General features: G+C 34.1%; 5 protein-coding genes across 5 annotated transcripts; 2 read left to right on the top strand and 3 right to left on the bottom strand.

Moving 5' to 3' along the window:
- Positions 1–363: 363 nt before the first annotated feature.
- On the bottom strand, positions 364–2,532 carry LOC106177280 (iron-sulfur cluster co-chaperone protein HscB-like). The gene is made up of 2 exons (XM_013560009.2): positions 2,016–2,532; positions 364–1,269 (listed from the first exon to the last, which is right to left on the bottom strand). Exons 1-2 carry the CDS (start codon positions 2,505–2,507, stop codon positions 883–885), a joined length of 879 nt encoding a protein of 292 aa, XP_013415463.1. The 5' UTR covers positions 2,508–2,532; the 3' UTR covers positions 364–882.
- A 113-nt stretch (positions 2,533–2,645) lies between these two features.
- Positions 2,646–4,624, top strand: LOC106177281 (U6 snRNA-associated Sm-like protein LSm6). The gene is made up of 4 exons (XM_087001864.1): positions 2,646–2,769; positions 3,295–3,406; positions 3,555–3,668; positions 3,932–4,624. The coding sequence occupies exons 2-4, from the start codon at positions 3,316–3,318 to the stop codon at positions 3,964–3,966; spliced, it is 240 nt and encodes a 79-aa protein (XP_086857990.1). The 5' UTR covers positions 2,646–2,769; positions 3,295–3,315; the 3' UTR covers positions 3,967–4,624.
- Positions 4,625–5,199: 575 nt separating this feature from the next.
- LOC106177277 (TGF-beta-activated kinase 1 and MAP3K7-binding protein 3) lies at positions 5,200–15,311 on the bottom strand. Its single transcript, XM_013560006.2, has 8 exons — positions 15,144–15,311; positions 10,532–10,681; positions 8,702–10,007; positions 8,387–8,541; positions 8,073–8,160; positions 7,653–7,796; positions 7,269–7,460; positions 5,200–6,468 (listed from the first exon to the last, which is right to left on the bottom strand). The coding sequence occupies exons 2-8, from the start codon at positions 10,631–10,633 to the stop codon at positions 6,452–6,454; spliced, it is 2,004 nt and encodes a 667-aa protein (XP_013415460.2). The 5' UTR covers positions 10,634–10,681; positions 15,144–15,311; the 3' UTR covers positions 5,200–6,451.
- A 51-nt stretch (positions 15,312–15,362) lies between these two features.
- LOC106177279 (kinetochore protein NDC80 homolog) lies at positions 15,363–22,225 on the top strand. The gene is made up of 16 exons (XM_013560008.2): positions 15,363–15,530; positions 16,160–16,405; positions 17,056–17,164; positions 17,383–17,469; positions 17,812–17,997; positions 18,272–18,349; positions 18,553–18,646; positions 18,933–19,027; positions 19,226–19,370; positions 19,535–19,740; positions 19,908–20,051; positions 20,335–20,424; positions 20,643–20,735; positions 20,973–21,103; positions 21,325–21,427; positions 21,718–22,225. The coding sequence occupies exons 2-16, from the start codon at positions 16,161–16,163 to the stop codon at positions 21,808–21,810; spliced, it is 1,899 nt and encodes a 632-aa protein (XP_013415462.1). The 5' UTR covers positions 15,363–15,530; position 16,160; the 3' UTR covers positions 21,811–22,225.
- A 431-nt stretch (positions 22,226–22,656) lies between these two features.
- Positions 22,657–27,844, bottom strand: LOC106177276 (transmembrane protein 39A). Its single transcript, XM_013560005.2, has 8 exons — positions 27,653–27,844; positions 26,793–26,991; positions 26,298–26,381; positions 25,968–26,122; positions 25,476–25,761; positions 23,931–24,115; positions 23,630–23,750; positions 22,657–23,334 (listed from the first exon to the last, which is right to left on the bottom strand). Exons 1-8 carry the CDS (start codon positions 27,742–27,744, stop codon positions 23,101–23,103), a joined length of 1,356 nt encoding a protein of 451 aa, XP_013415459.1. The 5' UTR covers positions 27,745–27,844; the 3' UTR covers positions 22,657–23,100.
- Positions 27,845–27,851: the final 7 nt, after the last annotated feature.

The following is a 27,851-nucleotide window of genomic DNA, read 5'->3' as shown; positions in this document are numbered from 1 at the left end:
GAGAATAAGGGTAGATAAAATGACCCCTTGTAAATTCTGTTAAAGCGGCGTGGGGTTATCTACACTAGCCCAAAAAAGTTAGGAAACATCGTCATTTTTGAACAATTTTTAAATAACAATATGACTTCATGTAAATATTTTAACCAAATGCTGATGGATCATGCACCCACCATAAGTTTTGTAATTATCGAAACACAATTTCATGTTTTTAAACTTTTTGGGTCGAGTGTATGTAAATTTTATTGAACAAAAAAAGCCAATTTTATCAAAATATATAATCAACAAATATAAGGAGTAAGTTAATAATGCCAATTTTCTAACCTGGTCTGCATTTCATTCACTTCAGTGTCTGTATGTACAAAATGATTTTAAAAATTTCTTTACTTTATACATTTTGAGCTGTACATTGCATCCTATTAGTTTCTTTAAATTCTATTCTACTATTCTAGCTAGTCATAAGTTAAAGATTTAACAAATGAATAAATGATACAGTGTTTTTATTGAATGCTCTGAAGATGGCATCAGAAAGTTAGTGTAGATCAGTTTTCAATGAGAAGTCAATGATAATTATTTGCATGCAATTATTAAGTCAATATTAAATATGAAACATGCTAGGTTTCTATTCACTTTCATAACAATAAGATAACAGAACTATAGCAGCAATTGAAAATGTTGTTCTGTCAAGGCTTCTTTGATTTTTTTCATCATTTACTTCCTTTAAATATAATGCACTTAAAATGGCACCTTTTTTTTATTGTGCACAAATATATATCCCTAAATGCCATATATGACCTTACAACAAAGCTAGGCCTTAGTTACTCATGAGCAAAAAAATAATAAGGCTACACTTTTAATTGTTATATTCTCAAAGTATATACTACATTACAAGTCAACACCAGCTCTTGCACGCTCAAATTCTTTCACTTTATCTTCAATATTTGCAAAATACTTCATTCTGGATAATAAAATTTTAGCTTGTGCAAAATCATTTTGTCTAAAAGCAAATGACAATTCCTTCACAAGGTTATCTTTATTGTTTTTATTCTCCTGTTTAATTTGTTCTACCTCTTTAGCGTCATCTGATTCCAAGATCCTCTCATTAATTTCCATGACTTCCATTAAGAATTCTGGTTCCATGTCAATGCTGTCCTCTTCAATAGATATGCCTTCCAATTCCAGGATATATAAACCCCTAGAGAGGGGATGGAGCAGAGTGAAGTAAGCTTTGTTGATGAGTGATGCCTGCTGTTCTGATATTGTTCTTTCTTCCTGGAAATATTAAATGTACATGAGCAAAAGACTTTTATACATCAAAAGATTGACTTTTCCATATATGTATTATTTAATATGCCACATTAAAACCCACTGACATATGGAGTAATAACAATCTTTAAATTATTTATTGAAATGGGAGGCAAACTAATTATTATAGTAATAGTAAAAAAAATCTAGACTAAAAGACTACTTATTTGGGTAGGGCAGAGCTCGTTGGTTAATGAAAACATGCTAGTCATTTTTATTGCCCAATTAAGTTCTTGTGTTCCCTAATTACTAGCATGGCATTCATGGCATTTATGAACAATCACATGCTAAAATACTATCAGATTGTCATTTCCAATATCTTTTTTTTTTAAATAAAATAAAAGAATATAAAAGGAAGTTATCAGCACAGGAAAAAAGCTGTTTTTATCAGTTTCTATGCTAAGCCTTGGAAGACAGGAAAAAAAGGTATTAAGTCAATCTTATGTATTAACAGATTTTTGTTAATTTATATGTTGTTTATCAATGAATTTGTATACAGTCTATGAAATTAATGACTTGGCTGTACTAATTTAATTTGTTGCAAAGGAAATTAATAATCAAACACATCTATTTGCATAATGGCCAACTTGCAACAGATTTCTGTGAAATCCTATCAGGTGAATAGTAACTTGAATGTACATGAACTAACTTAATGTTTGGTTGCAAAGGAAAATTATAATAAAACACCTCTATTTGCACAAGAAACGACTTACAACAGATTTTTGTGAAAACTTATCGGGGTGAATAAGTCTTTGAAGATTTCTGTAAATCTTGCTCATTCTAACTGTATCAATATCAAAGGATTTTGCTATGCCCATGATTTGGAAAAACGTCAATTGTTCAAGAGGGTGCTGTATGACCCCGCAGTCTTCGTATGTGCAGAAGAAAAGATCCTCTTTTGGGTTAACAATTTTATGACAACGCCAGCATGGTCTTTCGAGATTGTCTAATTTCTCTTTTTGCTGACGATCCTCATCTTGATTGCACGAATTATGTTGCAGCCAGCGGCTTCTTGAAAATCCTCTCACTGCACTTGCATTAGTGACAATACTACCAAACGGAAATTGCAAGTTTAAATGTGCACAGTTCACACTTGGAGCGGCATGAGAGTACTTTTCAGATTTGGCAGAGACAAGAAAACGTGAGTATTTGCAGCTTTGTTGTGCAACCGTGCGACCGCATCGACACAAAATGGTCGTCGCCATTTTGTACTCTCGCAGTTAGTCATGTGACACATGATAAAGATAGCTAAAAGATTATTTATTCTCATGTTTAAACATTCAAAACAATTACGAAAATAATATTTTTACATTAAAAAGCTTGATAATTATAAGAAAAAAAGATTAACAAGATTAAGAAAATAGAAATGTTATTCAACTGATGGCCATCTCTCGAGATAGATCGAGATTGACCTTGACTTCCAAACGTACATGTGTGTTGACAAGAGTCAGTGGTGCACAAAGATAGGTAAGTATTAACTGTTATACTTTTACTCTTGTGAATGCAAATATTTCTGATTGATATTCAGTTTATTGTAATCTGTAGTACATGGAAAATAACCTTTGACAAAGATCTATCTTAAATTTGACTGCACTCTCTCAGTCGGCGCTTATTTTTGCAATGGTACTGCAATTACCCGTTTTCACTTTTCACAGCCACGGCACAGGTACATGTAACTGTAACCTGTAAGGTCGAACATTGAGGCAATATAAGCACTAGCAGTGTTACATTTTTAGCACTCTTATTTGGGGTCCCTTATAAGCACTATATGTGTTTATGTACGAAAGGCACAGATGCACTTACTAACTGTTAAATGATGGTCACCAGTAAGTTACTGAGTAAGCGCGCTTACAGCCATATACACTGTAGCAACACATCTAAACATAGTCACTTTTCTTTCTTATTTAGGATATGTTGCAGTTTTTCTTGGTCAGAAAATTCGGAATTCACTCTCTTTTACAGCATTGTAAAGTTAGCAAACATTTTTTTCAGTATAAGGTATCCACAGAAGAGATGAGCCGAAAGCAGACACCTAGTGATTTTCTGAAGCAAATTATAGGCCGACCTGTAGTGGTGAAACTTAACTCTGGAGTTGATTACAGAGGTACGTCTATTTATGTGTTTATATGCTAATATCTTGTAATTTAGTACAACTTTGGTTTCATTCTAAGGGTATATTCTGTTCAGTCTCTTGGTTATTTGGACAATTTCTGTTTGGTATAAATGAGAAGAATTTTTTTTTTTAATTTTAGGTGTTTTAGCATGTCTCGATGGATATATGAATATAGCATTAGAACAAACAGAAGAATATGTAAATGGACAATTAAAGAATAAATATGGAGATGCATTTATAAGAGGAAATAATGGTGAGTAGTGTTGCCACCTGCAGCAGGTTATTCAGGTACATGAAATATCTGGACATTTAGATTAGATAAATATGAAATAGGCCAGTAGAAAAGAAATAATTTAATTTTTTAATTGGGTTAATTTCTATTTCTTTGTATTCTTTTAAGTGTAAATATTGAGATATTATATTCAAAGTGAAATTACACATTTAATTGAAATTAAACTTTGTAAAAAAAACCATCTTTTTATTTATAAATAAATGATGACATATTTCTTGTTGCAGTTTTATATATCAGCACACAAAAGAGACGAGGCTAGGAAAGATATTTGTCCCGAGGAACACGGTGTCCCGATTTTCTTGACAGGAGAATGTAAACAAGAGAGGCATCTATTCTGATCTCAACAACAGAAATGTACATCAGAAGAGACAATTTTATTGCAGGCATATTGTTGTCATTGACTTCAGCCTAGGCCTGCTATGTAGATTGATTGATTGATATTCGTGGCTTCGAATATCAGCAAGCAGAGGACTTACTAAAATGTACAGTTAAGCTTTGGATCTGTAAAGCTCAGGATGGTGCTTTCCTTCATAATAAAGTGACTTTGTGTTGGAGAACATGTTTTGATATAGGAAACATTACTTATAGTGAAAGCTATAGAAGACTGCCTTGTTTAAAAAAATGTTATTACTGCTCTTACAACATGCTTAATATTTTTTAGAACACACACATTCACAGTATTTTTTAAATTTCACCTCTTGATGTCTTTAGTTTATTATAAAGAAATGTATTGATATATTTATATTCTTTAGTCATTAAATTTCACAGAACTGATGCCATATTACCACCTTTCAATTGATGATTGATATTCAGGTATTGCAGTGGTCACAGTAAATACTGTGAGATTCTTTACAAGATTTGAATGATAGCTGTAAATATTTGTAATATAAAAAAAAATAAATAAAATAAAACTTCAATTCCTGAAACTGCAGGGAGGCCACCCTTTTGAGCATTGCTTTATAATTTGAAATTTGTCCACATTTTCTAATTTTTGTACTTTCTTGTGATCCGAATCCGTTCTCGAGTTATAATTAAACTATGTCAACAGGACAGCAAAGGTATCAAACGGACTTATATGTAAAAACAGATAAAAGCAGTGATGACATTAAAAAGTCTGAAAATTAACAATCCACTGCCTCAACCTAAATGCTAATGCCATAGGTCATTTTTACTTTTCGAACTTACAGTTTCAAGTCCGAGCCTGTGCTAAATGTAACCAATTCCTCTGTACAACCTAGTGTCAAAAAATTACCCAAGGTCAGCTTGGTTTAGTTTTAGTTTGCCAAATTTGAGATGAGCACAGAAAATGTTTTTATTTAAAATATTTTCTCATCACTCAAAAAGCAAATCCACTTTTATATGTGTACATTCTGGAAAACAAAATACTAGATTCATATAGAAATACCGAACAAATTAGATAAGGTAATAAATTTGCTCAGATTGTACTGCAGATTGGAATTACTAAGTGATGGTAAACAACTGAACAACAGCATAGTTACAGTAAATTTATATTTCCTTTTGTATAGATATACAACTATGTTACAAATGGCTTAATTGTCTTTTCATTTCACATTCAAAAGCAGGCAGCAACCTATGCCTAACCAAATGAACTGTGCAATATGTCTAAAGCCTGCATACCACAAAGATCAAGTCGGAATTTTCTACCATAAAACAGAATCTTAAAACATTTGTCCACCATATTTGTTTCTCACAGAAAAACAAATATTACAAAACGTCCCCTAAAAAGTGTAGAAGTTCTTTGTTTCTTTTTAAATAATACTACAAACTTAACTTTACAATGCCACTTAGTACATTATTCAAATGTAATTTAAATAACATGCCCGTTAAAATTCCTCTATAGGCTCAAACTGACTGCCGCTTTGGCACATACCACTTTCCTAAACCTTTTAATTAAGCATTAGAGAGCAATAAATTTCTTTGTTAGTCTAGATATCCATGGTTTTCAATATTACAACTTGTGTCTAACTGTGTCTAACTGCAACATTTTCACAATATCATTAGCATGAGCCAAGTATACAGGTGCATTATTACATTGCTTTACATGTAAAACTACAAATAAAACTCACCCTACCAGAGGGCGTTTATAGTCAGGAGACTTGCAATAAATATAACCAAGCACTTCCACACAACTTGACCTCTTAGCAAAAAGTGGGAACAGACACCTAATGAACAACTATAATGAGCAGGCTCAATATTGAATGGTACACAAGTAACATTTGCACTGTTGCTTATCAACTGGCAGCTTTTAATTCTCAAGTTTAGCTATAACACACACAATTATTCAATGCATTTGAAGTCATGCTCTTTGCATTCAGTAACATCTGCTGCACTTATAAATATATTCTCCAAGATATTTGTCTAACATTATTAATCAAATGTTAATTTTTTTTTAAGTGGATGCAACATAAAACAAGTATAACTTCCATCAACTTTTTCTGAAATGCAATGTATACAGACCATGCATTAAAGGAAGGGAAAAAACAGGAAGATAAATTGCACATTCTCTCCTTACTGCAAGCTGCCTCATTTGAACATTTCATCATCGGAACTGCTTTACATCTCTTTTTTTTCCCATTCTTTTCACAAGTCCAGAGGTATTGCAGCAAGTGGTGCTGCCACTGCTTTTTGTTGGCAAAGCACAGCATCACAGTAGCATTTTGGTTAGATCCAAATTGGTCAACACAGCCAAATATCTTGAAGGTCAGGGTGCCCCACCACATGCATTAATTACCATGAACACCTAAGAACCAAAATAAACAAAACAACAACAGGTGAGACAGCAGTCAAACTTAAAAGCTTTTAAAGTTAAATGAAAAAAAAAAAATACAAAAATACATTACAAAAAAGTATATGACAGGCAGGTTATAAAATATGAAGGTTATAAAATAAGACATCTACATAAAAAGAGGCTCACAAAGGTTTGGACTTAACCAAAGTGAACAACATTCCACAGCAACTTTTTGCGTCAGTGTACCACACACAATTGCAAACAAACATACAACACTGATAAATGCACTAAGCCATCTGTAACCTACATGCTTCATTTAAACTATCAAATCTGGTACAGTTAAATTATCACAGCTTGTTATTAGACACTGCAAGTTAAAATATACAACTGAGCATCACTGGCATTGCAAAGCATGATTTTTAAAGAAAGCCCATCACCAAAGGACATGTTTCTATTGCATTTAATGCGAAGGCAGATGTTATCTCAGTTACCATATCTTTTCTATAAGGGGTGAAAAGCAGTTCATCTGAAATGTTTTAGTTTTAACAACAATAATCCAAGTTTGCAGCATTAAAAGTTCAGATCACCCATCTAGGACGCTGATGTCACCGATTACTGCCACAAAAGTTTCCTTTTCTAATTTTCTACCTAAATTGTTCCATTTTCCAATAACCTATCTACATTTCACAGCCCATGTTTCACCTTGTCTAGATAGTTGTAAAATGCAGTTAAGTTCACAAAGCATCACAACCTAAATTAATGAACATGAGCTCTCCCGTGGCAGTAACATGGGGTCATCCCATGGATCATACCTATCTGGGGTACCCTGGGCATTTCACAACATTCACACTTGTCCAGTGCTGGGTGGTTCAGGAAAGTGCACGCGGAGCAGCTCCATTGTGCTTCTTCCTCTTCCTGCTGAGCCTGCTGTGGCTGTGTTACCAAAGGTGTTGTAGGGGAGGGTATTGAGCTTGAGGAAGGGGGAACGACTGATGGAGCCTCACCTGGAATAAGAAACGGGGACAACTTCAACATTTGTGACATAAAATGACAATAACATGAAATATATTATATATCAGAGGAAAGTAATTTTGTTTTTAAGTATCTTTTCCAATATACTTTCACACTACTTCAAAACCCGCAGTGATCAAGTAGTAAATTTGTTATCTCTCGAAAGTGCATAATAGTGACTTTACTTATAGGCAGCCTCCTTATATCCGACTGCACTCTAGACAGAGCTGTGTGTTGGTTCTGATGAGCAAAAGGACCTTGGGGACCAGTGCTGCCCATATTTCCATAGAAATTCTGCTGTTCAACAGGATCAACAATACCTAGTGGAACTAGAGAAATGAAAAGAAAACCCTAATCTTAATTGCATATTTGACAATTTCTTCCATAAATTGTGAGATTTTGAGTCATTAATTTTCAAAATTTCTTACAAGAAATGCTATGCCAGTTCAGGCAGGATATCACACTCTGAGAGATTCCCTGGCAACGAGTAAAGAAATAAACTTGGTGAAATGCGTAATTTCCATAAAAATTACAAGCTGCAGACAGTCATTACTGACAATTTTTTTTTTCTTTTGCAGTTGGAATATAAAATTAATGGTTTTAACCTTGATGCATGTCTATTTCTCTTGCATAAACTTCCACATCTATTTGCATTTTTCTGTTCTGTTCTCTGAGTTTGGATAAATCATCAAACTAAAAAACAAATACATACATTATGGAACATCAAGAGTACTGTTCACTTGCTTCATTTTATCACTTCTATCTACTACAATATCTATATGAGAAAAATTTTACCACATACAGAAGATCAGAGTTTGATAGTCGCTAAAAATCCATTAGTGCATATATATCAGTGAGGAGGAATAGTCTTCCACCACTTGAAATGCCTTGTTAATCTCAAGTTTTAATTAATACTTACAGTTGGGAAACTGTTTCTTCTAGCCCTACTTCTCTGTTTTTGTAAATTGGTTTCCATATTGTCAATCTCTTTTCTCAAACAGATCAACCGCTGCTGAAGTGGTTCTAATTCTTTTTCTAATCTCTGGTGTCTAGCCTTCTGATGCAGAACTAAGGCTAAAAACATGAAAATACAAGTATTTTTCTCACAAAAATCAAACCAAATATCATTTAACAGATACTCCATCAATTCTTAATATCTGGCATCAATGTTCAGAAAACAGTGTTTTGATACATGTGTGCACAAAAGTTGCCAAAATCTCTTCATTTTTCTTACCTTGAAGATATCCATCTTCCGGTGAACTCTGTTGTCTGTTAAAGAGGTTCTCCCCCGGCGGTCCCCCAACAGGTGAAGGTATAGGCTGCAGAGGAGTGTGTGGAATACTAGCTGCTTCACTATGAGTCAATACAAAAGGGTTTTTTGATTGTGATGGTTCTGGCATCCCATAGCCTGGTGAAGGGAATGGTGGCGTGCTGCCATGTGATCCTTGGGGTTGCCCAGTGGGCGTTGATGATCTTGAGCCTGAACCATGAGCTTGAGGCATCACTCCTGGGAAATTCTGGTAGAAGTATGGTGGTGTTGAAGGAGTGCTAGAGTGTGAACTTGGTGCACTTCTATTCGCTCCACTCGTGTTTAATGGATCCACATAAAATGGAGTCTGATAAGAATGTTGGTTTCCTGGGCTAGAAACATTAACCTGTAAGGGTTCTAAGTAAGTCTGAGAAGGATTATAGATGCTCCCTTGTGAGGAGGTTGCACTTTGATGAGATGGGGAGTTGGGACTAAAGTGTCTTTGATCTGGCAAGCCAGTAAAATTTGAAGTCTGTGGCCCTAGAAAATTTGAACTAGGTGAATAATAGGGCATACTGACTGGTCCTTGCTGCCCAGCAGTACCCTGTGCACCCTGTGAATACCATGAACCAGGGTACTGCATTCTTGGAAAAGCACCTTGGTTATAAACATTTCCATACATGCCCTGTTGTGAGGGCGGTATAGGGGGATATGGCTGAAGTCCACCTGCAAATGGATTATAGGTTTGAGGCATAACTGGAGCAGTCTTGTGCCCCAACTGTGAAGAGCTGTGGCTGTATGGCACTGCAGCCTGTCTATTTAATGCACTTGTCCCAAAAGCTCCCGGTGTGCTATTCATGTGTGTGTAATTACGCTGGGGACTTCCAGTGGCACCCACACCAGAAGATGAAACACTCACTGGTGACTGCGACCTATTGCCATCCATGTCATACTGCAAATGCACAGCACTTGCACTTGGTGAGTATCTAACAGTGGGGCCTGGGGACTGAGTTCTACTGTTATTCTCGGCATTTAAATGAGGCATACTTATACTCTGCATGATACGTTGAGGAGTTTGAGTTGTAGTTGTAGTAGTTGTTTGAGTAGGCAGTGGCTGCTTTGATACAAAAACGTAACTCCCACTTCCAGTACTGGAGGACGATCCACTTCTAGATCTGTGTTCTTCTTCTATATATAATTCTTGAATGTTATTTTCAATTCCCTCCCCATACAGAGCTCTTTGGCTTTCCTTATCCAGCTGCTCAATGCATCTTTCTCTATTGTTCCTGTTCTGTAATGGAAAACAAAGTCAAAATAGACAAGTGGTGAAACTTTGCTTGTGAATGAAATATTTGTCATCCTTCATCATGTACGGTTATTGGTTTCACTGACATACTTAAATCCCATGTCCATACCTATATCGTTCTTCCGGGATCAATCCATCCCTTTTATGAACTGGAGAGTTAGATAAGTAGGTCAATTGATGACTAGAAGAGGGTGCAGTTTTAAAGCTCTTTTATCGTTGATTGAGTGATTTATTTGGTTTATTCCTTGGCTTGATGAATTTATTTGAGTTATATAAGAAAATAATTGTAGAGGTGGTTTATATGCAATATAGAGAATCCAGGCTTGTTTCATAAATAACTTTTAAAGACCCACGATAAAACTATAAATGGAGGAGTGATACACATTTCTTGTTCTAAACCCATCAAGTTGATCCCTTTTTCTTACACCCAACCCTCATTCCTAAGAAAATGATCTATAGACAAAATCTGTACAGGCAACATACAATGCAATTTATAATTAAGTTTATACCTGCTTCATATATGATGTCACGACACTGTCCGAGACCTCAGGGTATCTCTGTTTCAGTTCATGGAAAAGGTGCATGTTGAGTGGCACAGCTGAGGATGCCATGTTGTTGTTATATCAGCCCTCAGCCATTCTTCACACCACAGCATACACCTGAGGACAAAAAGCAAACTCATTAGTATTTAAAGGTTCAAGAATGAAACAAGGTGGTTCCTTCTCATGCACTAAAAACCTGAAAAAAAAATGATATAAAACCAGTGCTACACATTCCCTTCTGTCTATTTTAGTCAACAAAAGTATTTGCTTTTTTTAAGAAAGTCCCTTCTTATTCTGTATGCATTGATCATGAATGCCTATCAAACCAACAGCACACTTCCCTGAAACCGTACCATGTGCATTAGTACACATAGAATGAGTCACTGTGAAGGTAACTAGTGTCAATGGCAGGTAGCTGCTGTCATTGTGCTTCCTTGTTTACACATGGAAAGATTATATGCTGACCTCATACCACAGTGTGGCAATAATCACAACATTATTACTACACCAAATATAGGAAATGCCTAACAGCAAAGATCAGCATCGGGTGACCAAAATCGACCCAATACCAATAAATATATCTTTAAAAAATAAACCAACAGGCACCTCAGTGACGTAATAGCATTTTGGGTGATGGTTCAATGATGACAGATTATTACCTCCACCAAGGAGATTATGTTTTCACCCCTGTTTGTTTGTCCGTCTGTCATCAACATAACTCAAAAAGTTATGGATCGATTTTGATGAAATTTTCAGGAACTGTCAGAAGAGGGCCAAGGAAGAAATTAGTTTTCGGTGGTGATCCGGATCAATAATCAATCAATAATAAAAAAACTAAGTTATGGACCCATTTTGATGAAATTTTCAGGAACTGTCAGAAGTGGGCCAAGGAACACATGATTAGTTTTTGGTGGTGATCCGGATTTATAACCAATCAATAATCAATATTCAAAAGTATCGAAATTTAAGGGGTGGATGGAGACTTTGCTGCCTTGGCAGAGGTCTGCGCTCTCCGAGTGCTTTTCTAGTTACCTATAATTCAACAAAATAATTCACAATATCATAAGGAAGATAAAGAGACAGTCACTTCTGCAAACTATTAGTAAGCTTATTAATGCAAGTCTTATGCCCCATTCCCAATGAAACTATCTTTCTATGTAGATCGATCCAACTCAGTGGGGACTCTCTCTAAATGCAATCAGATCAACAGATAAACATGCCTCCTCCTGGTGTTGAGTAAAATACAGAAAAGCTGGTAATTTTTTAAGTATGTTGCAAACAAGAGGAGACATGTTAATCTACTTACATTCAGGGAGAGCTCCAGGGGAATTCGATCGATCTAAATAAAACTAAATAAAACTGTTTTCCCAGAAATAACAAAATCACATCCAAATCAATACCAAAATGGATTAGAAGAGACATTGCATTGTTTTTCAAACAAAACCTTGCAAAGTTTTACAAATACACAAGACTGACAAAACTAATTCTAGATGTGAACAGAACAGCAAAGTTTAAAATTTATAAACCTTCACATTCTTTTTTCAAAATTAATAGTTTTAATTTAGGACTTCTTCGAAGCAGTGACAGATAATTTAAAACTGACGAACCAACCATTTAAGGGCATTTCTGATTTAGTCTACCATTTAATACAGCATATGTCTAGTTGATCATTTTAAGTGTTTGCAGCTTACATATTTTAAGTATATGAAATACATACTTACGCAGTGTTTAAAAATGCAATATGTACAGAAAGATAACAGATCTCTGACATTGAAAAGCAGTTTTATAATAACCACTTGTGAAACACTTGTTTGGGGATTTTGATAACTGATCACATGATAAAATCATCACATGACTACAAATCTCCAGACAGGGAGCACGACAGATCTAGTTACCTATATAGCACATGGTTCGTGCTAAGCACTAACATAAACATCCATATTTCAAAACCAGTCTAAGAGAAAATCTTTGTGCTGTACCCCTCCACATTCTTTGAAAATCTCAGAGTTAGAAGTGACCACTTCCAATTCAAAGAACTCAGACTCTAGAAGCATAAAGCAGTGATTTTTCTTCAATCAACAACTACTGTCTAGTATTGAAATTGTTTTATAAATATGCAATATTTCAAAGTCTACCTAGAGCATTTTTGGGCACAACACAGCTGATGGACCTTCTTTCTGTGTAGACTAGATACAATAAATACCACATAACACTGTTATTTTAATACTGAGGACAAACAGTTCCAATGACCAAGTGGACTTTGTGTCAGAAAGTATATAATTTGAATAACTGAAAACATTACAAATCTTAAAAAATATATGAACTTTAAAATCAGATGTTTGAAATCAAATGTATAACTTCAACATAAAACTCAAAGCAGGCAGTTGACATAAAAACCCATGTAATCTCTGAGATGTTAGTAACACGATATATGCAAGCTGTATTGCAGGGCTCAACATACAATTGGCAATACTTGTCCAGTGCAAGTAATATCTGCGGTTGGGCAAATAGAATTTAAGTGGTACTTGCCCACAATTGCAAGTGACTTGCTAATGAAATACTTGCAGAGCACCTCACTGAAGTTCTCTGGTACCTCAAGAAAATCTGATGAAAACATTTTATTTGTATGTCACCTGATATTCCAGAGTTCTCCACACAGTGTCTCTCCACACTTTCTATATTGCCACATTATATGAACAAACTTTTATGCTTTCATTTCAGTATATTATACAATATACTGATAAGAAGTTCTGTTGCCAGTTTGCCAACAAGACAGCCATAAGTACTGATATAGTAAATATAATATCTATGGGGCCATTTAGAACAGATGATCCGAGTACTAACGGATCCGCCGACTTAATATGGCCGACACCACTTCAAAAGTGATGCCGCTTATTCCATGATGGTCTCCACGTCCTTGCAGGGGCCTAGCAATTAAGCCTCAAAGCCAAGATTTAATCTGTTGAATGGCGCGTATGGAGGCAGGGAGACCATCGGGAATTAGCGGCATTGCTTTTGAAGTGTGATCGGCCATATTTAGTCAGTGGATCATTTAGTACTTGGATCATCTATTCTGAATAGCCCCTTTTAACCCCATGGGTGATGGCATTTGTACTTCACTTACTTTACAGGTTTGGCAAAAGACAATACATATTGCTGTTTCATACATCTAAAGACACAGTTTCGCAGACATCTAGACAGTTTGGTCAAACTAAATATATCAGCATATTCCAGGAGTTTCCCCTGGTGAATTTGGTGTATAGGGAGACCAAAATCTGAATCTGCAATTTGGTTATCGCTTTACACTTACAGGGAGTCCAACTTAAACAGGCTCAAGATATCAACCCGAAAATCTTATAAGCTGCCTTTGGGAATATAGGCAGTGTTTTGAGGCTTACGGCCGTCCATATGATAGCTGGACGGTTTTCTGGGGAAAGCCTTGGTACGCACACTATTTAATCATTTTTGCATCCCCCTCCCCCCTTTTTTTTTAATTTGATTTTGGACTAGGGCAAGTAAATTTTTAGACCTAGTTTGTATCAAACTCTGATACAGTACTCTGTCCATATCAAAAAGAAAAATCCAAGTCTTTATTTATTTTAGCATATTTTGATTTGATTTGAGTAACATAATTTACAGACCATGCTTAGGAATAATAATTAACATATACCCATTTCAATGCATCATGCCTAAACAACTGTCTTGGACATTTCTAACCTTGAATACTTATATGGGTTTCAAATTTTCTGAAGTTGTAATTCAGCATGACACTTGAACAGATATTCAATAACTGTTTAGAACTACAAGAATGAACCAGTTGGATCAACGGATATAACTGATGTCTGTGATTTTGTAGGTATAAATATCAACAAATCTCATTTGCGACTTCACAAAATATAATTAATCAAAACTTCTGCAAAAACCTACTGTTACAATGATTTTGCTTGATAGTTGTGTGGAGTTTTGACATAAGTGACAATCAAATCAAACTTCCACACTGAATTATGTGGATTAATATCATATAAAATTTAGCAGATACCTTATGTTTGCATAGTAAATTATGAATTAAATAGCTTTTATGTATCACTATCACTTCATCTATCAAATGTCCTAACATTCTGGTTTAACACCATTATTTTGAAGTAATTTCACACTAGGTTTATAACGAATGCATTAACATTATCATATAAACCACACACTTTGAGAAACATAATAACATTAACAGCTGGCATCATTAGTACACAATATCAATGCCTTTCACTTTCAACCACACAAGCAACCAAGTGGATTGAAAAGGTACATACCATGGGAAATACTACTAATAATTGCATCAATGCCACTTGAAATATTGAAATGGTAACTTCAAGCTTTTTTGATTAGAAAGCTTGGGCATAACATCAGCTTAAAGTTTAGGTGTATTCAATAAAACATGGTCAACGAGTATGTGCAAATACCGCTGGGGACAGTGGGGTGTTCGCAAAATCATAACAAAATACTACCAACCATGCTGTTACTCAAGTGGTTGCAATTCAGTAACAATTAAGCTGTTAAATGTCTGTGACTAACAATTTTCACTTACCATATGCATCGCTTATCAGTCTATCCTATGCAAATATTTAATAATTCGGGACACAATTCAGAATAACCTTTTAACATCCTAAAATTCTCTATTATGGCGCCTTCAGAAGCTACTGCGCATGTGCAACATTTCTCGTGATACCCTTCCCATAATGCAACTAACAACACTGCTAAAATGACACATTTTGAGCGTTTCCTATTGTGAAAATTTGAATTTACTAAATAGTGTATAGAATAGCAAGACTTCAACATCGCAAATAGCCCAACAGAGTACGTGACATGACTTTTCCCCCTTAGCTAATTGACAACAACACACGCATGCGCACAGCACTTCAGTTTAAAGCGGCCATATTCAAATTACTCTGTGGTAGAGAAGTGTTATATAAAGGTAAAATTATGCATTGTTTTAAGTGTTTTTTAATATTTTCATAATAAACTTTCACAAATGAGTTATATGTGAATGTGTATGAAATCAATTTGTGTTTTGCTATTCTACATGCTTGTAGTCGTTCTGCTTCGATCAGAAATAACGTTAGAAGCAAGTTGATTGTAAATGTAAAGTTCGAGTTGATCCAAGTTTATGGCCCCATAGTTAGCTTATATATAATTCAAATATATACATATAAATATTTATATATATATATATGCATTTATTATTACTAGCATCAAAATGTCTTAAGGTATTAAATAGTTTCTGATTTTTCCAATCGTAAGAAAACAATTATACAGAGTTCAATGAGTGACTGCATGATTGTTTTGAATTCATAATTGGAATTGGAATTAAATTTTATGATTTCTATATCATCAAAAGCATCACTGATATACAAGTACCTTAGCTTATCTCATCCAGTTTGTGGCATGTGTTTTCATTGCAGTCAGTAGTATTTACTCTATTTATGTTTTTTTTTTTTTTTAGTTTTATAATTCACCTGTTATGTATTAGGTATATATGTCTGAGACATATGTCACTGATTATATTTTTTAAATTATTTTCATAAATTTATTACTTATATTTAGCATGAGGCGTTCAAGTGCTAGCAGCAGTGGGCGACTCTCCCTGGCCCCTCTGAGGGTAAAGAATGAGGGTCCTATACCAAGTGGAAGTGGGCGCCTCTCCACGGGAAGCACGCGGTCATCAGTTGGGGGCAGGACATCAGTGGGATCTGCCATTGGGGGAGGAAGAAATTCTGTTGGGAGCAGAAAATCCATGCTTCCTAGGTACAACCAATCATCAAACAGCATGGCTACAGCAGCCAAAAAAAGGTATGTTAATTTTCTCAGGGATTGGAAATGAAAATAATTTTTGTGTTACTTGCTTTGTTGTGAAGGCCAGAATATACTGTTAAAGATCCTGAGGAAATCACTGTATTTTCCTCACCTTTTTCATCATTTCTCTTCTGTCAAACTTTTTTCTTCTTTTATTGTATCATCATTTATCCCAAATAACGGTGATAATAACACACATGCTGAAATTGTTTGTCTTATCACTCATGGCCAAAAAATTTTAGTAGTAGAAAATTGTGTATAGTCTGTCCAAGTGAGTGGCAACAACAGGGGCAATCATAAATAGTGGTGGGTTCACACGGACAACTCACCATGAATGGAGATCAAAATACAGAGATGGACATTCACTGCAAAACTTTGTTTCTTTCCTTTGTTCAGTTAAATGTCTTGATGTTTTAAAAAGTTTGCAGCATGACTGTAATGCACATTTTTCTTCTCTTTTTAATTAGATACAAAACATTTAGAAAGTGAATTAAGATTCAATAGGAAAAGATGTTGCAGGGTGAAAATAATTTGAAATTACTAATTTTCATTTATTGTTGTTGAGTTATAATGAGTTAGTTTTCTTAATTGTGCTAAATTGTCATAAATCAGCTTTTTCCTCTTCATTATCTTTATGGTTTTCATAGACGGTCAAGTGGATATGGGCGCACTTACGGGGAGCATGGTATGGTGAAAGACCCAAGACCTAATTCTGACAAGGTTTACAAGGAGAGAAGCATTAAACTTTTACTTGAAGTAAGTTTTTTTTTTTTTTTTTTTTTTTTGTCCTTTGGTATGCACAGATGGGCTAAGATGCAAAAGATGTAAGATTGTCACTGTTGTTAAATTAACATACATGGTTCACAAAAACTTTACAACGACAATTACTACAAATGATTATCTTATTGTTGTTCTCTAAATGACTAAGAAAGTATTTCTTGGATGGGTCTGTACACATTTTTTTCCTTTTTCAGTTTTTGCTGGAGAAGGGTTTTCCTCATAACATAAACAAAAAGGTGTTGCTCTACCCAACGAGCAAGGATTTCTTCAGGATATTTGAGGTTAGTTCCATAATTGAATGAATGGTAGTTATTTGATAGAGGTTAAAAGTTTTTAGTTTCTTCAGTCTTACAGTGATGCTAATAACCTTGTCAACTCGCTTCAACCATCCCTGATAGAACCATCTTTCTGTATACAGCAACAGTCACAAAGTCATTCTATTATCTGGTTTTTAGGGTACCATATGGCACATGATATTGATAACTGGCACTGAAGTCTTAACAACAGGAATTTTTTTTTGCATATAAGGATAGTAATAATTGTATAAAAATGTTTGAAGAAGTCCATAGCGCTGGTGTTTAAATTTGACTAAAACTTGATGTCCTGCAATTTTTTTGTTTCAGTTTCTGTTTTCATTTATTGAACCAAAATATCAAGTAGGTCCCAAGCCTGAAGAAGAGATTCCTAAGCTTTTCAAACTGATGGGATATCCATTCCCCATCTCGAAATCCAACATGTTTTCCATTGGCTCCCCTCACACATGGCCCACCCTTCTTGGAGCACTCCGTTTTCTAATGGAAATTGTAAAGGTATGAATTTTAATTGACAATTGTTGCACTTTTCAGATGTAAGATTCCTTTATTTATTTATTTTTCTTTTTGCTCCTTTATTGTGTGATGTACATTTAGATGTTATTTTAAAGAAAAAAGAAATAATGATTATAAAAAATAATCATTATAAGAAACAGCCTTGTCATGGGTATAGTGCTTCATTAATAATCACTGACAACATTTGTATTCCATAGGGATGTTTGAATTTTTCAGACATTTTTTAATTGATGTTTTTCTGTTCATTCTCTTTCAGTATGCTTTTAACGTAGACACAGATGCTGTTCTCTTTCCACCAAGAGATGATGAATTTGATTCCATCCCAGAATCAAAGGTGATAAGACTAGCACTGTTATTATATTAGGGAGAAAATGAATTAAGGCCTAGCCAGTATTTAACTTTAATATAAGTTAATTATAAAGAATACTCAACTCTTAGTTCAGTTTTGTTTAGCTTATGAAATACGAAGACAGTTCCCCAAAGTTCTTATAATAGTTTGTAGCCATAGAGACAACACAGTTTTGCTGTCTATTTCAGATTCTTTTTAACTATATGGAAGAGGGATATGCTGCCTTTTTGAATGGTGCAGATACATTTGAACATTTGGATGAGGAATTGGCAAGAAATCTAAGTAAGTGTGCTAATTACTTAGAAGATCAGAAACAGTCTGCAAATAAAATGATATGGATTCTTTCAGTAAGATAATTATTGCCTAGTTATATTTGTAAAATTACAGAAATTCATCATTTTTTAAAGACAACATGTTGAGATTTTGCCAAATTCTTCTTCTTTTTTTTTTCTCTTTGACTGATGTATACAGCATAACCTAACTGTCATGGTCTTGAACAAAATTTGATAATTCTCGAAGAACAATAAAACAACTGTTTGTTGTGACCTTGCAACTTTATAATTTTTAGGGCAGAAAACCGAGGGCATAAGTGGTGGTCTAGATCAGTTAGTTTCAGAGAACAATATTCTAACAAGAGAGCTGACAGACTTGCAGAATGAACCTGTGAGATTCAATAATTTTCTTTTAATAAAAAAATGAAATTGAAGCTACTTGTCACAGTAATGTTCCTTTGCTAATATTTATAATAATCTTATCAACTTAATGGTTATTTTAGTACTCAAGTTGTCAACAAAAATAATAAGATTATTTTTCTACTGATGCAGATCTATCTTTTATGTTATGTTTAATTTTGAATATTAGGATCGCTTGGTCGAGTTGAGGGAAAAACATCACACAATCACAGCAGACGAGCGCAAATTTCAGGCTTATTTGGAAAACCTAGAAAAACACAAGCATTCCTTTGAGAAAAGAATTCAAGAGGTGGATGAAGAGTTCAACACTATGAGTAAGTATATGTGTTATATAAGATGTTTACAAGATTTATATGCTTAGCTATGCAAATCACACCATTCTTCAGTTTGATATAAAATTAAAATCTTTTAAGGAACAAAAACTGTTTTGCATTTTCCAAAATTTTAAGGTTATACATGGAACTAATTTCCATTTTAGCTGCTGAGTATCAAGCAATCCTTGCCAACAACAAGAGGATGAAAGCCATTTTTGATTCCCAAGAATTCTCACCAGCAGACGTGGAAAGAATCAACATGGCCAGGCAAGAGCTGCAGAGGCAGATAGAAAGTATAGAGAAGGATATTGAGGCAATAGAGAGGCAGATTTGGGATGAAGAAATAAACATAGGAAAAATCCAGCAAAATGTATGTACTTTCAGTAATATCTTTAATACCTTTTTTAACAAAGTCTTGTTTTAGGTATGAATGAATTACCTGAAATTGAATCAAATTTGTGGATGAAATGTATAAGATATGTAAAGAAAGTTTAATTTTGACTTTGTACTTAATATTACTTAATATTACTATTGCAGACAGAAGCCAAATGCCAGGAATACAACAAGAAAGCCACCATGCTGAAACTTATTCCCCCTTCTGCAGAGAATGCACATGGAAGGGACTATGAGATGAGAGTTAATTTCCATTCTGGAAGCATTGACTTCATTGGAGCTATAAAAGTATGTGTGCTGTTGATATGTCCATTTCTCAATGCTATTTATATTGGCATAAGTGTCATTTTCAAATTTGGGGAAAGCTACATAAGTAAGGCAAAAGAAATTTTATTTTGAAATTTCTTCCAGTTGATTTTAAAATAAAAGAGTGAGATCAGAAGTTGATTGCGGTGGTTTTTGTATGAAAGGAGGGATGTATCAAACACAATTTGTCAGCAGGCAGATATGTTTTTACTAACTATTCAATTTCAACAATCAGAATAGTTAATCCTTTTTTTCCATTTTTCAGCCAGCTTTGGTTCAGATGAAGAAACAATGCAATGAAAAGGTCCATGAAATGGAGGCCAGAAGGATTGGAGAAATGGAGGGCTTAGATCAAGTGAGATTTTTTTCTTTACTTAAGAGCTTCTACATCGAAAAGTATTATATCAAAGAACATCATCTACCCAATAAAATGTCATGTTTCACACAAGATTTATACGTACTGTCACAGTGAAATTTATCTTGCTGAGAGTTTACAAGTAGTCTGAAGCAATAGCTATATTTTTAGACAAATTTCAAAGAAACAGATGTGACCCTGTGCATATTCCTTTTTAGGTAACGGAAATGGTATCTGATAAAGGGGAAGAAATTTCCAAACTTGAAAGTAAACATAAAAGAGCAGAAGAGGAACTTGAATGCAAAAAGGAGGTGAGATTTGAAATTTGGGATTGATATTGGTAAATTAAATAAAAATGCTTTCACTCCTCTCACAGAACTCTGTGATTTCCATACATTTACAGATGACATGAGATAGCTATGTATTAAGTTTAATAATCTTATAAGCTGAGTAAATGTTTTCCAAATAAAAATGTTTGCATATAAATCATAGAAATATGTAAGTTTAACAAAACAGCCCAGATTAAAATTTTACTGGTTTCTTTTCAGGCAATGCAAAGAGAGTGTCAAAAACTACAAGCAGAGACTGATGCCATCCAGGCAGAAATTACAGAAATGCGACGCTCTTCACAAATGAGTGTGCAAGAAGCACAGAAAGAACTCCAGCAGTTACATAAACGGTGGGTTGCAGTGCCAAGTTACATAATAAACAGGTTAAATTGCTGCCCCAATTATTCAATGAAACAAATGTTATGCAGATTTCAATATTTTAACCTTTATGCTCAGTACAATCTTCACCTCGTTCATCATTATTTTTTATTATACATTTGACAAATGGAATATAATTATCACAAATGAGGAAAAACAGTGTGCAGTTATCATTTATACCTTTTATCATTAGGTACGAACAAGAAAATGCTGCCTATTTAAGAGACCAAGGAAGGTATGCTGATTCTCTGTTTGAAGCAGCAAGATTGATTGTTGATCACAAGGAGACAATTCAGGTATATCATATTTTTTTTCATTACTAAATGTAAATGGCTATTTGTTATTAATATTTTCTGTGCTTCAGCTAGAGTGCAAATTCTGGTTGTTTTATCTTTTACATAGCTAACATTATAATTATCAATTTATAACTGAAATACGTTTTGTTAGTGACTTTTGCGCTACGGCTAACAGGGTTATATGGAGGGAGTAAATACAGATATAAATGTTTTGTTGTTTGCATAGCATGATTGCATAGATTGTGATGTGCTATGTAACAATGTGCTAACAACCTTTCTTCTCTTTTCAGGATTACATCAACTTATTCTACTCAGGGGTAGAGAAATCTTACGCAGATCTTCTACAAACTCAATATAGACCAGAATTTACAAAAGATGACTAATAATTTTCAGGTGTGCTAAATGTCTGGGTATTCCGAATTCCCACTCATAGTCAGTGTGTAAAAATTAAATGAGCGCTTTTCAAAAGTCATCATAAATTTGAATCTTGAAGCCAAGGGGCAGATACAATTGTAAATAATTATTACATGTTTTTTTTCTCATTAGTACTTGTGACTTTTCAATTCAAATCAAGACAATTAGTTGAAAGTGAAGATGCATGATTGTGTTCCTAATAGCTGTGAACTGACCATAGAAGGTTCTATACTTGATTAGGTTGACTGCAATCCTTTTAATTATACACTTACATACAGATTTTTTATATGATATGCACATTGTAAAAAGTTACGCCAAATTTGTAGGATGTGAAGATGCTTCTGATTTGAGATGTATGTGAATAAATATCAGTTTATAGTTTTATGCAGTTTTTACTTTGTTCTTAAAACTGAAGGCTTGGACTAGGCCCAATTGCATTTTGCATTAAATCTGAGGATTACAAGGTAACCACTATATATCAAATTTAATGTTTGAAATTTAGATATTTTGTGAGACATCTTAAAACTTTATATCCCAGATGAATTTAAAAATTACTTTCCAGTCATAATAGATAATTATGCGAGTTGGGTATCAGATTCGGAAATTAGAAGCAAGTTCAACACATGGTAGTTGAAAGAGAAGGGGGGGGGGAAGGATAAGATTTTCATGGAACAATGCTATAATGAATGGTGACATTTTTTTAACATACATCAATGAAAATCTAACATATTTAAATCCTTTGCCCCAAATGAAGAGCATGTTTATCATGCAAAACATTAAAATTAATATATATAAAGAAATTAACTCAAAAATAGTCATTTCTTAATAACATATATTTCCTAAAAATACAATATCAATGCTAATATAAACAAGACTACTTGCCTAGTAAAATCACTTTCCTGGCAGTCAAAAGAAAGGAAACATCTTATCCAGTGAGGCTGATATAAATTATTCCTAGAATTTACAAATGCACACAGAAATTATATGTTTTATATCTAATACTGTTTCTGCAACAACAATACTATTACAATAAAAGGCAAAGTGAAAAATGGTGCATACCTGGATGGAGAGATACAGTTCATCATAAGGAAATATTTAATATTATCACAAGGGCAAACTAAAATGTGTCACCATATTACCAATAAAATCTTGTGAGCCTTTGATACTTGGTGTGACAAAAAGTATTTTTTGATGTTTTGTATTTTTTTCTCTCAAAGGAAACGACCCAGGAATAAAATATACCAAGATCCATTTTCTATTCACTCTTTAGGTTGCTGAAGTAATGTTTTCTCATCTCTGTAACATTGTCTCAGTATAAATTGATCTCGGAGGAGCTTGAAGAGAATGTAATAGTTGGCAAACAATATGACGGCTAGTGTCAGAGTGTGGCTCCATTCTGTGCACTGTGTCAGGGTAAAAAACTGGTAGCCAATGAGGAGAGTTGTCAGCAGCAGCAGCCATCCACCAACACGAAGAGGGTGGTAAAAAAGAAACTACATGAAAACAAAGTCTTAATTAATTTGTGAAAAACAATATTATTCTAAATTTAAAAAATTAAACTTTGAAAACTCTTGGTCACTGTAAGCTTTTTACTGCAATTGCATTGTTGTTTGCATTGGTAACTTGATGGTAAATAGTTGACATTTTACGTTAGGGAAATTCTCAAAATAAAGTTCAGTCCATTTATATATTCTATTTGTTCTCATATTGGTACATACATATGACTTTGCCTTGAATGTTTCTTTGCCACATCAAAAGAGAAGTGTGCAAAATCGTTTGCCAACTTACATAAAATCTTGTGTGCATGCTGTTGCCTGGTTCAGCTGTGTTGTTAAATCCTTCGGCTCTAAATAAACCTTTAACATGTTTGACCAGTGCACCTTGATGCCACACCTGAAGTTCTGACCAGCTGAAAAAAACATCCCTTTATTATCACAACCTCAAATTCATGATAGAAATGCTTGGCAAAAGATTCAGCAATTATAAAATTTAAAATCCTTCAGTTTTTTATTAGAATCCTTCACCTTAAATTATTATTATTTTTTGTATAACTTTTTCACCATATTATATAAGATGCACTATAACTTACGGGTTGTATGGCACATGTGCATGTCTGCCCTCCACTTTCTGCCATCGTCCCAGATGCAGGGCACATTTGTGCAGCATGTCTGTGTATTTGGGTGACAAGAAGTGCACCATGAACATGATGAAAGCACTGATCCACACCAGCACCACATGTTGTCCTACCCACCAGGCATCATAATATAATGTGTTCTGAAAATATATAAAATCACCTCTTCAGTCAATTCAGTATATCTGGCACACGACTGCAGCTTCATGGAGAAATGGGTTGCATTTCTCACAGAGGTGACGGTCATACTTTAGACTAAAAATTTTTCAGTTTTATTTATTATTATAGGTGTTCGTGTTTAAATTTTGTTTATAGCTGCAAGGAAGTTTGTTTGACTTGAAGCATACACTACCCATACTGATAATATTGATGCTTTCAAGTAAGCAAGCTTGGGAAAAAACGTGCAGTCAAATGACATGAAAAACACTGAGAAAACTATTTACACTTCTAAATGCCATTCCAAGTTTTTTTTTCATAGTAGACACTATACTGATAATCGATATTACTTTTGTAAAACAATATTGCTCCAGATATTTAACAATGTAAAATAAAATGATACAATGAAGCTAAAGCACTCAAGGGAGATAAAAAATGTTTCAATAATGAAAAAAATAAAAGAGAGAAACAGATGACTAATATGAGTACAACACAGACAACTAACCTATGAAACAGAAAATGGCTTCATGCTACATTGCAATTTCTGTTATTGCATTAATTGATGATGCCCTTTTAAAAACAAGCCCTCAAAAGAAGGTTCAATTACTAGTACAGAAGTTACAAAAAGATACTTTTGCTTTGTTATAACTCTTTGAAATTTCACTATTAACTTATCATTTTTAATGGGCATGTAGTTAAAATTTTCACTTTGGACTTCAAACACGACAGACTGTGAACAACAAATGACATAACTCATGATTCACTTACCCTGGTAGAATGGTAAACAGCAACATATACAAACATACTCATCTAAACATTCATCTCACAACAAAAAATAAGACATTTAGAAGAAGCTGAATGAAACAAATTTACTGACAGTGGAGCTCACTGCATCACAAAAAAAAGCAATAATTCCAGTTTTCACTACAACACCACTCACCCAACAAGTGTCACAGTTGTTTTGGACATGCTAGTGACAGAGTTAGAACAATTTCAATACAGTTTTAGTATCTCCTCAGTTTAAGAATTACATGTACTGCAATATCCTTACAAATATTGTTGCATAGGTGAAATTAGGATTCCAATGATAATCTTTGTGACCTGCAACTCTAACTTGGGTATTCATTTTAGGGGGAAGGGGCATTCTAAGAGACTTCAATGAAATTTATCCAGTATCATTCTTCATAACAAGCCAAAGTCTATATTTCATAGGATAAGTGCTTAACATATACTATATGGTCAAATTCTGAAATTTAAAAGGTAAATTTCAAACATTAACCATCCTGTTAGGCAAAATGATCAACATTTCTCACAATATTAATGATCAACTGAGAACATTTACAATACCTGTGCAAATGATATCGGGACAAAGCCTACATAGTAAGCACATAGCATGGAGTTGAATAGGACTTGCTTCACACGGTTGTTAAAATCTTGCTTAAAACTCTCCACCTCTTCTCTTATAGCCTCTGGTGAAGATGAGCACGTATGTCTGAGCACAATTTCAGAGTTATCTCTATCTCTAGAGCGATGCTTTGGAGAGCTTTTATCTGATACACTTGCAGGCCATACCAGACTTCTGTCAAACAGAGGCTTTACGTTTGGTCCAAACAGTATGAAATATATCACCAATCTATAAAAAAATTATAAAAATATTTTTGTAAGCATGTATATCACTCATACATTCTAACATAACAACTAGCTAAAAAAAGCAAATTGTGTCAGAGAATTTATATACACGTATGACTATACATTCTAATGTTACAGTAACAGCTACTGTAGCTAAAAATGGAAAGAATAGGAACCATCTTACAAAGGCAAAGAAAATCATCTACTTACGGATAACACAAGAAAAGACTGTGTAGTAAGGTATGAGTAAGCACCACATGGTAAGCAGCCCAACCAAATAATGACAAGGCACAGCCAGTTACAAGCAGCTTCAGCAATTGCACAAACCAATAGCAGCAAGATTTGCTGGATTTCCCACCATAAACCTTAAGAATAGATTTTAAAATTATTTGCAAGGCAGATATTAAGATTCTACTGTTTGATCACTCATTTAAGTTGGAAATAATAATAAAAGTATGATTCTCTATAGTGTGCTAGATTTTTTAAACATTCTCAAATGAAATACTCATCCTGAGGCTTCGAGAACCATAAAATACTCGCCTCTTTCACCCAGCACCATATCAGTCTTCTAGAAAAAAGTAAGACTAGAAAAAGCACCAAATGGGGGTCAATTAGGTAGAAATTCTGAAAAATTAGAAAAGAAAATATCAATGCCCATGGAAGTTGCTTCTTTACAATCAGATCAAAATATATCTGAACAAATGCTTTTCATATACAGAGAAATAATTCTTAATATATAAACACTTCAACATCTGCAGTGCAGTTTTCACAAAACTTTATAGAATGACTTCACTCAATTGTTTACTTTAATCAACCACTCTTTTCATCAATAAAAAACTCAATATTTTTACTATTTGTAGATAACCAATAATTTTATGTTCATCTACATGTACTGTACATTTATAGATCAAATAATTTTAAATAAGGCTAAATTAGACTGTATGCTATAGTGCTACCAATGAAATAAATATGAAAAACTTGATAAAAGCCAAAACATGTTTCTATGTGCTAGTGGACTGTCTATTTAACACTCACCACAGCATAAGTAGCATGCGAATGTGGCAGCCACCAAACTGTCTTGTATAGATTGATGTACTGCATACACATAGCCACTACACAGTAGACAAACAGTATCAGTTCAAACAGAAGGTTGGAGTCACTTGGAATGTCTGGGATATGAACATGTTTTAGAATGACTTGCTGCTGACTAGCCATATCATCAGTCGGGGTATTTCTGAAAAAAAAAATTCATAAAAATTATCAGTCTCCAAGATCCACCATTAAAGTGAATGCAAGTCTTATAAATGCATGCTGAGTAGTACCTGCAGGTATGAGTCAGTGAGTGCTGCTGCTGTGAATGAGTCAAGAGATTATAGACAAACTATAAGAGTCCTCACAGTGGTTCCACTTAAGTTTTTGGTAGAGAAGAGCTGCTGTTGATTTCTGCTTCATAAATATATAATTATTAAAAGATGAACAATAAAAAATATAATATTTTACTTCATTTGTATAAATAAAAAATGACTACATTAAAAACGTTTATGCTTGTATTCAATGGAAGAGAGGCTAGACAATGATATTAAAAGCACTGGATATCAATTTCATCAATAGATAAATTACAAAAATATCATATGATGCGGAGGCAGCATTGTCTTTCAAACAGGAGCAAGGTGGTTAAAGCTGACGTGTTATTAACATAAAATCATGATCCTCTTAGCATATTCTTTTGGCTGATAAATATCTAAAGATAATAAAACAATTTCTTTATCTTTATAACTATCATTTCCCTTCTTAATGATATAAATAAGTAAGACAAAATACAGACTAAAATGGTTTCTTATAAACACATGTTGAATGTGCAGCCACATTTGCACTGCTACTCTCGTTTAACTGACCCGTTGCTCGTATTGCTCTCAGATTTTGGAGACCGATGCACAAGGTTAGACGCTGCCTGTGATCTAGGGAGAAGTCGTCTTCCACCTGGCATAATTCACCGGCACAGCTGTTATCTTTGTGTCACCCATACACTCAACTTGGAAGAAAATCGATCACAGGAAGTAAATTGTTGATATTCATCAACCCACTAGGTGGTGT

This window comes from Lingula anatina, chromosome 1, assembly GCF_051362555.1.
Source record: "Lingula anatina isolate TDL-2025a chromosome 1, LinAna3.0, whole genome shotgun sequence".
In the NCBI taxonomy this organism is placed as follows: domain Eukaryota; kingdom Metazoa; phylum Brachiopoda; class Lingulata; order Lingulida; family Lingulidae; genus Lingula; species Lingula anatina.
Note: the sequence above shows the minus strand (reverse complement) of the source record. Positions and strands in the feature narration are given on the sequence as shown.